The sequence below is a fragment of the Notechis scutatus genome, chromosome Z (genome assembly GCF_049901735.1).
Source record: "Notechis scutatus isolate UNSWTSFEM ecotype Mainland chromosome Z, rNotScu1.2, whole genome shotgun sequence".
Taxonomy (NCBI): Eukaryota; Metazoa; Chordata; class Lepidosauria; order Squamata; family Elapidae; genus Notechis; species Notechis scutatus.
The window spans coordinates 126,609,302-126,623,378 of record NC_142025.1 but is presented as its reverse complement, the minus strand read 5'-3'; the positions used below and the strand labels follow the sequence as shown (position 1 = coordinate 126,623,378).

Genomic DNA, 14,077 nt, shown 5'->3' with positions numbered 1-14,077 from the left:
CAGTATATAGGAAAATACCTGGCTAAATCTCCTTGGCCACCTAATAGAATCAGCATTAACACTGAATATTTGTCCTTTGGGAGCTTTGACATCAAATGTTCCCACTTTGACTCGATGTAGACTTAGATTTGGTAATGTGACCCAGTTGATAATATCAAATCCTACTTCCAGGTTCCAATTTTCATCAAAGGAAATCATTTCTCCAACACTGTTGTTAAATGAGACTTTTCTTAGAAAGGTAGAACTAAATTGCGCATAAAAATGAAAACTAAATAAATGCAGCAGCCTGCATGGTTGTGTGCACATGTAAAATTACAGACCAATCTCTTTATGCTGCATCACCTGTAAAGTCATGGAATCCATTATTAACCAATCCATTATCCTCCACTTAGAGACAAACAACCTACTCTCTAATAAATAATTTGGTTTTAGAAAAAAACTATCCTGTAATCTGCAACTCTTACACATATGGACTACACAACTCGATCAGGACAAAGCAATAGACGCAATCTACATAGACTTCTGTAAAGCCTTGGATTCAGTGGTACATGACAAACTACTCCTAAAACTAAAATCTTATGGTATCTCTGGACACCTGGATAGAAGCATTCCTGTCAAACAGACAACAAATGGTCAAAATTGGGAGCATCCTATCAAATTCTGTATCTGTCAGCAGTGGTGTCCCTCAAGGCAGTGTTCTCTTTTCATACTCTACATAAATGACCTCTGTGATCATATTAAGAGCAACTGCATTCTCTTCGATGATATAAAGCTATTCAATACCACAAACAATACTGCTACCCTACAAAAAGACCTTGACTATGTATCAGAATGGTCAAACAAAGGCAACTTCAAATCTCAACAAATAAATACTCTCTCTTACATATTGTCAAAAAAATAAATAAATCAGAAAATAAAATACAGGCTGAATAGTCAAGAGCTTGTTAAGGATCCAAACTCTGTCAAGGTTCTTGGAGTACTCATCTCTAATTATCTAAGTGCTAGAGCCCACTGTAACTGCATAGCCAAAAAGGCATTAAGAGTTGTTAACCTAATCTTACGTAGCTTTTTCTCTGGTCATATTACACTACTAACTAGAGCATACAAAACATTTGCTAGACCAATACTCAAATACAGCTCATCAGTCTGGAACCCACATTACATATCTGATATTAACACAGTTGAGAAAATCCAGAAATATTTCACAAGAAGAGTTCTCCTCCTCTACTCGTTGCAGAATACCTTATTCCACCAGACTTGAAATTCTAGATCTAGAAAATCTAGAACTACGCCGCTTTCAGTCTGATCTAAGTATAGTATATAAAATCATACATTGCAATGTCCTACCTGTCAATAAATACTTCAGCTTCAACCATAACAATACAAGAGCAAAGAATAGATACAAACTCAAGGTTAATCGCACCAAACTTGATTGCAGGAAATATGACTTCAGCAACAGAGTGGTCAATGTCTGAAATACTCTACCTGACTCTGTGATTTCTTCCCCAAACCCCAAAAACTTTAACCTTAGACTGTCTACTATTGACCTCACCCCTTTCCTAAGAGGTCTGTAGGGGACATGCATAAGCACACCAACGTGCCTATATCCCTGTCTTATTGTTTCTTTTATTTTTATTTTTATTATTTGTATCCATGTATTCATAACTATGTTTTTACTTATACCTATTATCTTGTAAGCAATTGACAAATCAAATAAAATAAATAAATAAATAAATCATCTCTCCTGTGGGAGCAGCATTGGCTGCCGATTTGTTTCAGGTGCAATTCAAGGTGCTGGTTGTCACTTTTAATGACCTTCATGACTTGGAACCAGGTTGTTTGGGTTTGGGGATTAACCCCTAGAAGAGTATTGCAGCAGTAGTCAAGCCAGGCAGCCAAACGAGAGTGGAAGGGCCCCAGAGTATACACACACTGAACACACTGTTTGTAGTTTAAATAGTTTTAATCCATTTAGAGTTTAAAGCATTGTCATTCAGTCCAATAGTCATTCACTATATTTCCATCCAGTAAGACTCACTATTACAGTCCAAGTTAAGAGTCTTTGCAATATCTTTATCAGCCGATAAAGATATCTTCTTCTCCTCGGTGCCTCCTCTAGAGGAACAAACGCTGGATATTCAGCAAGACGTTCAAACAGTAGAACAGTAGAATTACGCAGTAAATCAGCAAACAGTAGCAAACAAGAACAGTTCAGTCACAGGCACTCACAGTCAGTAATCACAGTTAGTCACAGTAAGACACAGTTAGTCGCAGTAAGCTTTCCAGCTTCTAATGCTTCCTTATATTGTAACTTCTAACTGCACCCTTAATCGGCTAATTGCCTGCAGCATTGTGCTTAAAGTGATAAGCACTTAAACCATGATATCTAAGTTTTATATATTTATTCACCCAAACCATATTTGGTATCAATGTTATACCTAACATACTCCCCTTTTGGGTGAAATAAATATATAATACCTTACAATCTAACCCCATAATTTTCACAACTCTCCTGGTGCTTACTGGCACCTTGGGCTTTAGTAAAATTATCAGCTAAATTGTCCTCCGTCATACAGTACTCTAGCTGAATCATCTTACTTCTTACAGATTGTCTCACGTTTAGGTATCTTAGATCTGTATGCTTGCTCCTTGTTTTTACTCCAATATTTGTGGCCATTTGAATTGCTGCCTGATTATCTTCATGTATAATTATAGGATAATCTACAGTTATACCTATATCAATTAACATTTGTTTATACATTATTAATTTTGTACATAACAGTGATAAACAGGAGAATTCTGCCTCCATAGTAGACAAACTTATATGCTGTTGTCTTATTGACTTCCAGCCTATTAATGTCTTACCCAGCATTATGGCTGTTCCTGAAGTCGACTTTCTAGTGTCTCTTTCTGATGCAAAGCTAGCATCTGCATAAGCACTCAGGATTAAATCACCCTTTGGTTCTAAATACAATGAATAATTCATTGTCTTTTTAAGATATCTTAATATCCTCTTAGCTGCATTCCAGTGTCTTTCACATGGTGCAGAATTGAATCTAGCCAACTGATTCACGCAGTACGAAATATCTGGTCTAGACCAATTACTAATATAACTCAAACTACCAATTAAAGATTGATAAATCACCTTATCAAACTCCGGGCTTTGTTCATCAGTGTTGCTAAACTCCTGACTCATTGGAGTCTTAGCTGGCTTACAAAGCTCCATCTTGTAATCTTTTAGCAATTTGCTTATCTTATCTTCCTGAGATATCTTAAAACCTTTCCGTGTTTTCTTTATATTTAAACCGAGATACTTCTTTATCTCCCTAATTGCTTGATCTTTATTCTCTTTCCTAATGATGCTATTATTTTATTTGCTTCATCATTAGTTTCAGTAATCAATGCAATGTCATCTGTGAATAGTAATAATAATGATACTTTCCCATTTGTCTCCCTCTTAAACAGACATGGATCGGCTAAACCAGCTTTAAATCCTATATTGTTTAGTTCCTTTACAATATACTGGTTCCATTCATAGCCTGATTGCTTAAGACCATAGAGGCTTTTCTTTAACAACCAACAATCATTATTATCCTTATTTTCACTTTTAATACCAACAGGTTTTTCATATAAATAGTATGTTTTAATGGGGCGTGCAAGTAAGCAGTTTCCACATCTAGATGGTTAACTATATAGTTTTTACTAGCTGCCCACACTAAAGCTGCCCTCAAGGTTGCTGCCTTAAGACTAGGTGCAAACACCTCATCGTAGTCATTGGCATTTTGCCTAAAACCTTGGGCTACTAACCTTGCCTTATGGATTAAATTACCATCTTTATCTGTTTTTACCTTAAAAATCCATTTGCAGCCAATGGATTTCTTACCTACAGGTAATTTGGCATTCTCATACACTTTCATATCTCTTAATGAATTCAGTTCCTTATTCATTGCTGCATACCAACTTTCTTTTTCCTTAGTAGGATACTTTTTAATTTCTTCTACAGAATTAGGAACTTGATTAATCTGGCACACTGTGTTAGCCTGGTACCTATCAGGCGGTCTAGATACACGTGTAGTTCTTCTGGGAATTACAGGGCTTACAGGAGGACTTTCTTGAACTACTACCTGTTCATCTTTCTCATCCTGTTCAGCTATTGAATCTGTTTCTTCCTTTATGGGCACTATTTCATCCTGTATTTTTCTCTTTACTTTATTTTTAAAATTACAGGGATAACTAATGGGATTTCTATAGGATTCATTAATTACATCTTTATTGGCATCCTGTTCTAATTTCTCCCATCCTTCATGTTCTAGAAATTGGGCACTAGCACTACATAACACTTTAGATGTGCCTTTCTCCCAAAATCTATATGCCCTATGGTTTGTTCTAGAAATTGGGCACTAGCACTACATAACACTTTAGATGTGCCTTTCTCCCAAAATCTATATGCCCTATGGTTTGCCTGATAACCAACGAAGAAAAATCTTTTAGCTCTATGTTGCCCTTTTTTTCTGAGTTGTGCAGGAATATGCACCCATGCTGGTGCACCAAATGTGTGCAGGTAACTTAGGTCAGGTTTCCTGCCATGCCACCTGGTGAATGGTATTTCACCTGTTGTTGTGTTAACAACGTTGTTCAATATGTTATTAGCACACATTGTAGCCTCCCCCCACAAAGAATCAGGTAACCCAGAATCATTTAACATTGTTCTAACCATTGCCTGTAGTGTTTGGCCTCTTCTTTCAATAAAAGCGTTATGTTCTGGCCTGTATGGAGCAGACTTCTTATGCTCTATTCCAGCTACCTTAAGTCTGTTCTGGAATTTGTTATTAATAAATTCCGTACCATTATCTGTCACCAGGGTTATCAGTTGTCGTTTAGACTTTCTTTCAGCAAATCTAAGCCAATTGAAAAAATGTTGATATGTTTCAGTTTTGCTTTTCATTAAATAGCAAAACCCATATCTAGAATAATGGTCCATAATGCTCAGTATATATCTAGCACCCCCCATACTGGGTTTCTTTGGGCCTATGATGTCTGCAAATACCACTTCTAAAGGTTCTTTTGTTTTGAAACCATTTAGCCTATTTGCAGGCAATACTTTGCTCTTATCTTCACAGCAAACATTACAAGCGCAAATATTTATCACAAGGTTTTAACCTTATTCCTTCAATTCAGATAACTCAACTGTACGTTTTAGCATTTTAAAATTTACATGCCCCAAACGCCTATGCAATAAATGGATACATTCTTCATGAGGCTTTATATTATTAAATACAGTCTGAGCCTCCCCTTTCTTACTATTATCTAAGACATATAATGTTCCATTTAAAGCTGCAGTTACCCTTTTGTTATCTTTTTCAATTATGCAATTATTATCCTTAAAAGTAATTACATAACCTAATTTATCTAATACCCTTACTGAAAGCAAATTAAACTTTAGTTGCGGTACATACAACATTTTTATATCCTGGTTTATGCACGGACAATGTGCAAGACCTTCACCTTTCGCGTTAAGATTCCAACCGTTTGCAAGAGATATATGTTGAGAACTTTTAGACATTTTTATAAATTTTGTCTTATCTCTTGTGATGCAGTGGGATGCGCCACTGTCAACCACCCATATATCATTCTTCACATCAGAGTTGCTAAACGTGGCTAGTTCAAATGCTTTCTTTGGCTTTTTTATATTCTGGCTTTTTCTCCTTTTGCAAAATCTTGCCAAATGTCCTCTGCCTCCACAATTAAAACACTTTTTAATTGTGTATGCTGTTGAAGATAAATTCTCTTCTTCCAGGTGCTGTACTTTGCTTTGCTGGTTTCTTTCAAGCTTTGAAGATAATTTTTCTTCTTTCTTATCTTCTCTCAGCTCGTCACGCTCACGCCTTCTTCTGGCTTCTTCTAGTAGCCTGCCTGTAATCTCGGTTAATGAGAGGCTTTCTTTTGGCAATACCTCTAACGAAGTCACATAGTCATCATAGCTTTGATCTAATGAAGATAATATGATGTAGACTTGTTGCAGTTCATTAAATATAAGCTCTTTTTCTTGCAATTCTTCAAAAATGCTCTTCATACAGTTTAAATGAACTAACATATCTCCATTCCTCTGAAGATGCATTCGAAAAAGCTTCCGTGTAAGATTTATATGTGCTCCTACACTGTCCCGAACATAAATCTTCCTGAGGTTCTCCCAGCAGTTTGCAGCATTTTCTTCTCCACGAATATGGACAAGCTGCTGATCACAGAAGTCAGTCCTATGATGCATAAAGCCTGCTCATTTTTCAGTTTAAAGTCTTGTAACTTTTCGTTATCATCATCATCAGCAGGATCCCAGCTACTCACATCTGGTGGGTTTGCTATAATGTCCCACAAACCTTCTTTACGTAGAAGTAAACTACATTTCATTGACCATGAAACATAGTTTGTTCCATCCAGCCTGGATATCATGGACAGTTGTGACAAATTTACTTGTGCCATTACTCTTCAGATATTTTGACTATTTTAAACTAATTAAAACAGTTTGTTTTTACAGTAATGTGCAACTCACACCAACTCTCTCTGCTATATCCTGGTTAGTTAGACTATGCTGCTGGGCCCATAACCAATGTTTGGGTTTGGGGATTAACCCCTAGAAGAGTATTGCAGCAGTAGTCAAGCCAGGCAGCCAAACGAGAGTGGAAGGGCCCCAGAGTATACACACACTGAACACACTGTTTGTAGTTTAAATAGTTTTTAATCCATTTAGAGTTTAAAGCATTGTCATTCAGTCCAATAGTCATTCACTATATTTCCATCCAGTAAGACTCACTATTACAGTCCAAGTTAAGAGTCTTTGCAATATCTTTATCAGCCGATAAAGATATCTTCTCCTCCTCCGGTGCCTCTCTCTAGAGGAACAAACGCTGGATATTCAGCAAGACGTTCAAACAGTAGAACAGTAGAATTATGCAGTAAATCAGCAAACAGTAGCAAACAAGAACAGTTCAGTCACAGGCACTCACAGTCAGTAATCACAGTTAGTCACAGTAAGACACAGTTAGTCGCAGTAAGCTTTCCAGCTTCTAATGCTTCCTTATATTGTAACTTCTAACTGCACCCTTAATCGGCTAATTGCCTGCAGCATTGTGCTTAAAGTGATAAGCACTTAAACCATGATATCTAAGTTTTATATATTTATTCACCCAAACCATATTTGGTATCAATGTTATACCTAACACAGGTTATCTGAGGAACCGTCTCTTGCCGATCACATCTACCTGACTCATCAGAGTAGGGAGGCAGAGAATGCTGCAGGTCCCATCCCTGAGGGAGATACATCTGATGGGACCCAGAAGAAGGGCCTTCTCTGTGGTATCTCCCTCTCTCTGGAACATCATCCCCCCCCCCCCAGAGATTAGAACAGCCCCCACTCTAATACTCTTCCAGAAGGTGCTGAAGAACTGGTTCTGCCAGTGGGCTTGGGGAACCCAGAGTGGGATGGAGCCTATTAAATGGCTCCTGTGATCTGCTGTCACCAGGGTGGGGGTGGGTGGGAGTTCGGGGTGATTTTATTATATTGTACTATATTAATTTATTTGATTCTTTTTCTTAGTTTTTATTGTTTTAAATGTGATTTCATATTCTGTAAGCCACCTTGAGTTGCCATGGGCAAATAGGCGGCAATATAAATTTAATAAATAAATAAATAAAATGCACTAGAAAAATAATACAAATGATAATAGAAGGTGAGAATATTTCACAAGGTATAAGTAACCTTGTATTCAAACTATCAATAATCATAAACAATGTAGTTAGTCAGAGGCTCATTATTGAATTATGTATAATAAGCCTATAATAAAAACAAAATATAAACTTAAAGTAAGTCTATCACTTACTTTAAGAATCCAATTCATTACATTAAAATAAATAAAAAACCAACCCTCCCCCACCAACAAATTCAAGCACCTTGATATTTGTCCTGGTGACCCACTCAAAAGAGGTAAAAAAGAGAGGAATCAAATTTTTCAAACCTCTTTCTCATCATTGGAATGCTCTCTACTATTTCTTTCTCTGATTTGAGAGGCTACCAATACAAGTCGGTCTTCTCATATATGTTTTTTTCTCTCCTATTATGCTTTCTATAATTGTGTTACAGTGGGAGAACTTGTATGCCTTTGTACCTAATAACATATCAAATTGAGTAATAAATATAATAAGTAACCATCACATATATGTTGGAAGCTGAAGAGTTCTAGGCATGCATAAAACATTCTCTGCAACGGGAATCTAATATGAGCAATTACAATGCATTATAATGTAATACGTTATAGAAATAAGCAAAGTCTATCACCTATCTAACTACTTCCTTCCAGGAATAAGCAGCATGTGCTCCCTTTCTGAACATGCCTAAGAAAAGCAAAAGGAGAGGAGCTGAGATTAGCAGAAAGACCAATAATTAAAGAAGCAACAAAATCAATCCTTAACTTTCTTTGGGATCCCTGCTCTCCCTTTGTGTTGAAGCAATATTGAAGAATCATTTCTATTGGATTTAGATCTCCAGACTCTCTAAATCCATCATAGTAACGTTTTGTAAACAATGACAACTATCAAATGATAGTAGAAAAAGGCAATGCCACTTCTAAAACACGTCTAGGACAATTTACTATGGCCAACTTGCTATGGCCAACTCATGGCTGCCAACTCACCGCAGCTATCTTGCCATAACCAACTCAATCAAGATAACTATACTCTAAACCTGTTCCTCTTTTAAAATGATTAGTAATACTATTAGTTATGTTATTAATATTATTATTAATTGTATTATAGTTATCTTGCATTGAATTGTCCCCTGGCAAGTTGTTGTTGAATTGGCAGCCTCATGTTAGCCATAGTGAGATGGCCCATCTCATTCTAAAACATACAAAAATATCAACTTAATAGAGAATTGGCTTAAGTAGATAGGGCTGTCCAATTTCTATTTGTGTAATCAGGATATTACCTGCCACAACTGTTTATTCAAGAACTTCTTCTGTCCTTCCTCTGACATAGTTCTGAGTTTGAAGTTTAGTGAAGTCATAGATTGCAATGCATGGGCCACAGCATAAACTGCATTGTAAATGCTATAGCTATGGGGAGTTATGCTCATGTCAAAAACAGACCTAGGAAGAGCCTCTAGTTTCTCCTCCCCACTGCAGCGATTCCAGACATTCTCCTCTTCCAAGGATGTTGGGAAAGAACAAAGAAATGTTTGTTTCCAAAAGTCCTTAATAAAACCATCTGCGGTTTCCACATTAGGGTTTCTCTTCTGAAGAAAATTTTGGAAACCCACCACATCCTGGGAGTGAATTGCAAAGGCTAAGGAACCATGAAGGATATCTATATCCCAAGATTGTTGAAAGGGAACAGAAGTGAATTCCATTTGTGCAGTTATTATCCAGACTTTGCCTGCTTTGATTGGTATGTTTTCAAGTTCTGAAATTTGGGGAAACATTCTCAAAAAGATCATAGTGTGAATTTCACCGTGTAAGAACACAACACTGGCTGGGCTATTAATTATTAATTTGTATATTTTGACCCATGATTCTATCATTTCATGAATGCCAGTTTTAAAATACAAGGTTGGCAATGCTTCAATAAAACCAAAGCAAATGCCTCCCTGGGAAAATTTGGGAAGTTCATTCTGCACAAACCTTAGGCCATTGTCATCATGTATAAAAATGACACCAATCCAGATCCATCTGAAAAGCAAAAGCAACTGGAGTATCCCCACATACTGTTGGTTTCTATTAGGGAACATCCATTGGAAAAAGGCTTGTTGGGCTGGGTCATTAATCACAGGAGAAGAACCATATCCAAGCTATAAAGAAAGGAAAGATTAAGTAGGTTAAATTTTAATGTCTGAATGGTATTCATCTAATATTCTGAAACTGGATGAAAAAAAATTGAAAAGTTATAGGGCCCAGTCCCATTAGAATGGAACTTAACTTTTTTCTATTTTTTAAGATATAGAATAGAACAGAATGCAATTCTTTATTGGCCAAGTGTGGTTGGACATACAAGGACTCTGTCTTTGGTGCATATGCTCTCAGTGTACATAAAGGAAAAAGTATAGTGGCTGTTTTTCATTTGATTCATGCTATCTGTTTGTAAGAATCATTCATACCAAATTGTGAAAATAAATATGTGCAAGAAAAAATTGAAAAATATGGGGAGACAATTTACCTGCGGTAACTTGTAGATGCTCAGAATGGTTGCCATGAAAAGAGATGCTTTGGAGCTGGGTCCCCCAAGGACAGCCACAGTAGTACCTTGGACATCACATTTATAGTTTGGAATAAACTTGCCCCGTGTGGAGAGGAGCTCCAGTGAAGCAAGATAAGTTAAGCTTCCAGTGAAGTAGGCATTATAAATGTTGAAACCCAAGGAAATGTTATGCAACATCTGGATATCCTCGTTGATCTCTTTCACAGCAAAGACAAAAATCTGAGTCACAAATCTACAATGAGATTTAATTGAATCACTGGATTGTCTCAATTTAAGATTTGCTAAATTCCTTTGATCCTCTCCTTTTTCCATTGCAGTCTGTTCCTGTGGAGCAGGAATCCCCAAAGTTGGCAACTTTAAGACTTGTGGACTTCAACTCCCAGAATTCTCCAGCCAGCTATGTTTGAAGACCACTGTTGTGGAGCATCCTGGCCCCCAAGTTCTAGCAGGTCCTCATCCCCTTAACCTTCTTGAAGACCATAAAGAGCTGGTTCATGAAAGCACTGGCACAGGGTGAGAAGACAGCTTGAAGATGATGTGGTTGGCTGCTTTAGGGATGATTAGTTGTGGTGCCAGTTTTTTTTATTGTTTTTATGTTTTGGTTTTAGGTCATTACCTTGAGCTACCTGTGTTTTAACTGATATGGAGGCCATATCAGTCTAATGAATATTAATCGATTATAAGTTATCTGGGCAGCTACTATGAAATCTAGGCTCAGGTTCTCAAATAGTTTTTAAGTTGAAAATGAGGAATGCACCAAAACTGACTTTGTTGTGATAGGTAATTGCCAAAATGATACTTTTTTCTTCAAAATGTTTGTACAAAAATACATACACTTCAATAAAGCATACCTAACCATGCTTATCAGGGTGTTGATTCCAAAAAAATAAAATAAAAATCAGCTGGAACGCTAATTTTTATTTCTAACAAGAGATCATTTCTGAAAGAAAATAGTATATGATTTTGGGTATATTTAGCATGACGGTAAAAGAACCTCTCCTTGAAATCTATGAGATGTTCCCAGATATAGGATCTATCTAAAATGCTCTTGTAAGGCAACATTTGCAGAAAATTTAATTAATCCTGAATGGTGACATAAAGCAAACTCAGTCAGGAACCTATGGCCAAAGTTGTTTTTATTCACTAACAATAGTTCAAAGACAGTACGGTTAGCATATTAACTTAGTAAGAAAGGATAAATAATAATATGGTCACACAGATGGGTTTATCTAAAATATTCCAATATTATATTGTGATTTTTACAGGTCTACATTTTTCTTTGTTTTGCTTCTGCCTTTCTTTGCCTTTCAATGGAATGGGCCAAAGATATATAAGCCCTGGTTCTGGTTTTGCTCATGGTCACTTAACAAAGTATCAAAGCTTTGCCTGAGCCCAATATATATAGTACTATATTGTTGTTGCATGCATGCAAATAAACATATACATCCTGAGAGTTATTTGATTTAGGTAAGCCTGGATCTGGTCACAATAAAGGAAAGGGTTGTACTAACCACATAACCTTCCAAAGAACCTAATTTAGCCATGGATTGCATGCTTTATTAATAGAAGTTTTAGATTTGAATTCAGTTGAACATTCTACTTTTGGCACATGAGCTAACAATTGGTTTATCAGGACATCAAGAATGCTAAAGAAGTTCATCTTCTGTCCTGCAGTGGAATTGTTATTAGTTATTAAATATGATGGGTTTAATCTTTTTAATTTTGCAATTCATAATGAAAGATGGCTATTTTTCTAAGGAAAATAAGTTAGTATCAATATTCCTCTGCTCTACAAAGAAAGTGAAATGAATAATTTCCATGAAATTTATCCCAAATTACAGACGAATTGTCATGACAATAATAACATGAAACAGTGGGAAGCAGAGTCAGCCCCAGTAATTTCCACCCATTTAACTTGTTACTTTGCTCAGGAGTATTATTTAAAGTGGTAAGAACGTGTCCAAATAGTTCTTTAAATTGGATAAAAATTCTGACCCATTGAAGCATATATCACACTATATCCCTTAATGCCAATGATTGGAAAGTCATGATTGCTTTTACTGTCCAAGACTAGGGAAGACCCACCACCTGAAATTTTTGGTGTAAGGTACCAGTTGCTTACATAAGGTCATCAAGGAGTTCAAAAGCAGGATGACTTTCAAAGTTGAGAGGGTTGGAAAACATGTAGCTCTGCGAACTAACAGCAGCTATGATAACATCCCCTGACTGATAATACTTATGATTGATTTTCTGAGGGTCACTGACTATACATTTAGCAATTGGAACATCACATCCTGCTGAAGAAAGGAGCGTGATAACTGAAAAAACAAACTTCATTATCTCCCATCTTCTCCTTAACATCATGTCACCTATTCCCTTACAATCATTCAAGTGTTAGTGTTCTGCTGTGCTCTTCTAGTGTCCAAGAATTCCAATTTTATCAGTAACTCAAGAGTCCCAGGTGCTTTAAAATCCTTGTCATAAAAGTTGCAGCAGAGATTAATAATATTCCTTGACAGTTCAAATATTGGCTAGTTACTACCAGAAAGTCCCTTCTCACCTAGAGGAGTTCTCCAAGTAATCAGCATAGATTGGATAATTATGGAGAATTTAAGCTCCAATCCATGTAGCAGAAGAAAACAATTTTCCTCCTACAGCTTCAGCAAAAGTTTTTTCATCTAAAAAGTATCAAAAGAATGAAAATTCCTATGACAAAAAGGCAAAAGCAATGGTGTGATGCAAGACCCCAATTTAAATAGCTGAGATAGAAAAAATACAGTCTGCTTAACTGTTGGTTGTATTGTTTTATTTCCTGCCTTTGTTATTACAAATAGCTCAAGACAGTAAACACACCCAATCTACATTTCTCCTCCTGTATTCCCCTCAATAGCAAACTCTGTATGATGGATTGGGCTGAGAGTGAATGACTCACTCTCAAAAGTTACTCAGCTGGCTTCCATAGCTAAGGTGGAATTTGAACTCACCTCTTGCTTTCCAGTCTAACTTGCTAAACAGAACCCAAAATAAAATTGTTCAAGACTCCTGTGATAGGTCTGCTTTGTCTATTGATCTTGCTTTTAACTATTAAAAAAGACCATATCTAGCACTATAAGCCCCCCAGGTTGACCTGGATGCAATGGAAGAATTATGGTGTTATAAATTTGGATTAAATCAATTCCAATTCTACTAGTGGTAATTTATGCCCCTAACGATAACCAAAAGGAATTTTTTAAACAATTACATGGGAAATTAGTGGAATTAGATAAAAGGAATATTTGCATCTTGGGGGATTTCAATGCTATTGTGTACCACCAGAAAGATCACAGTAGTGGGGTTGGGGAAGGAGAAAAAAAGAGAACTACCGAAAACATGTGAAGAAATGATGATTGAACTAAATTTGATAGACATGTGGAGGAAATTAAACCCCGAGAAAAAGTAATTTACATTTTACTCCAACCTTCACCAATCATGGACACGAATTGATATGGTGTGGATGAATGGTGTGTTAGTAAATGAATTAAAAGAGATTGAAATTTTACCAAACAAATGGGCAGATCACAACCCGATTCAGATAGTGTAGAAAGGCAGGAAGAAACCAAGGAAAAGGTGGACCCTAAATACACAGCTAATTAAAGAGAAAGAATTTATGAATAAACTTGACGAGGAAATAGACTATTTTTTTAAAGAAAATAATAATGAGGCAACTACAAAACAGAATATTTGGGATACAATGAAGGCAATAATAAGAGGCACAACGATATCATACACTGCTAAAAGAAATAAAGAAAAATATGCCCAACAAAATAAATTAGAACAAAGAATTAAAGAATTAGAA

At 36.3% G+C, this 14,077-nt stretch overlaps 2 protein-coding genes across 2 annotated transcripts in view; both read right to left on the bottom strand.

Moving 5' to 3' along the window:
• The window catches only part of LOC148129247 (vomeronasal type-2 receptor 26-like), a 723,059-nt gene that overhangs the window by 569,726 nt on the left and 139,256 nt on the right, over positions 1–14,077 (bottom strand). The window lies entirely within an intron of this gene.
• LOC113428304 (vomeronasal type-2 receptor 26-like) lies at positions 8,806–12,579 on the bottom strand. The gene is made up of 4 exons (XM_087947424.1): positions 12,365–12,579; positions 10,201–10,474; positions 8,978–9,835; positions 8,806–8,889 (listed from the first exon to the last, which is right to left on the bottom strand). Exons 1-4 carry the CDS (start codon positions 12,577–12,579, stop codon positions 8,806–8,808), a joined length of 1,431 nt encoding a protein of 476 aa, XP_087803550.1.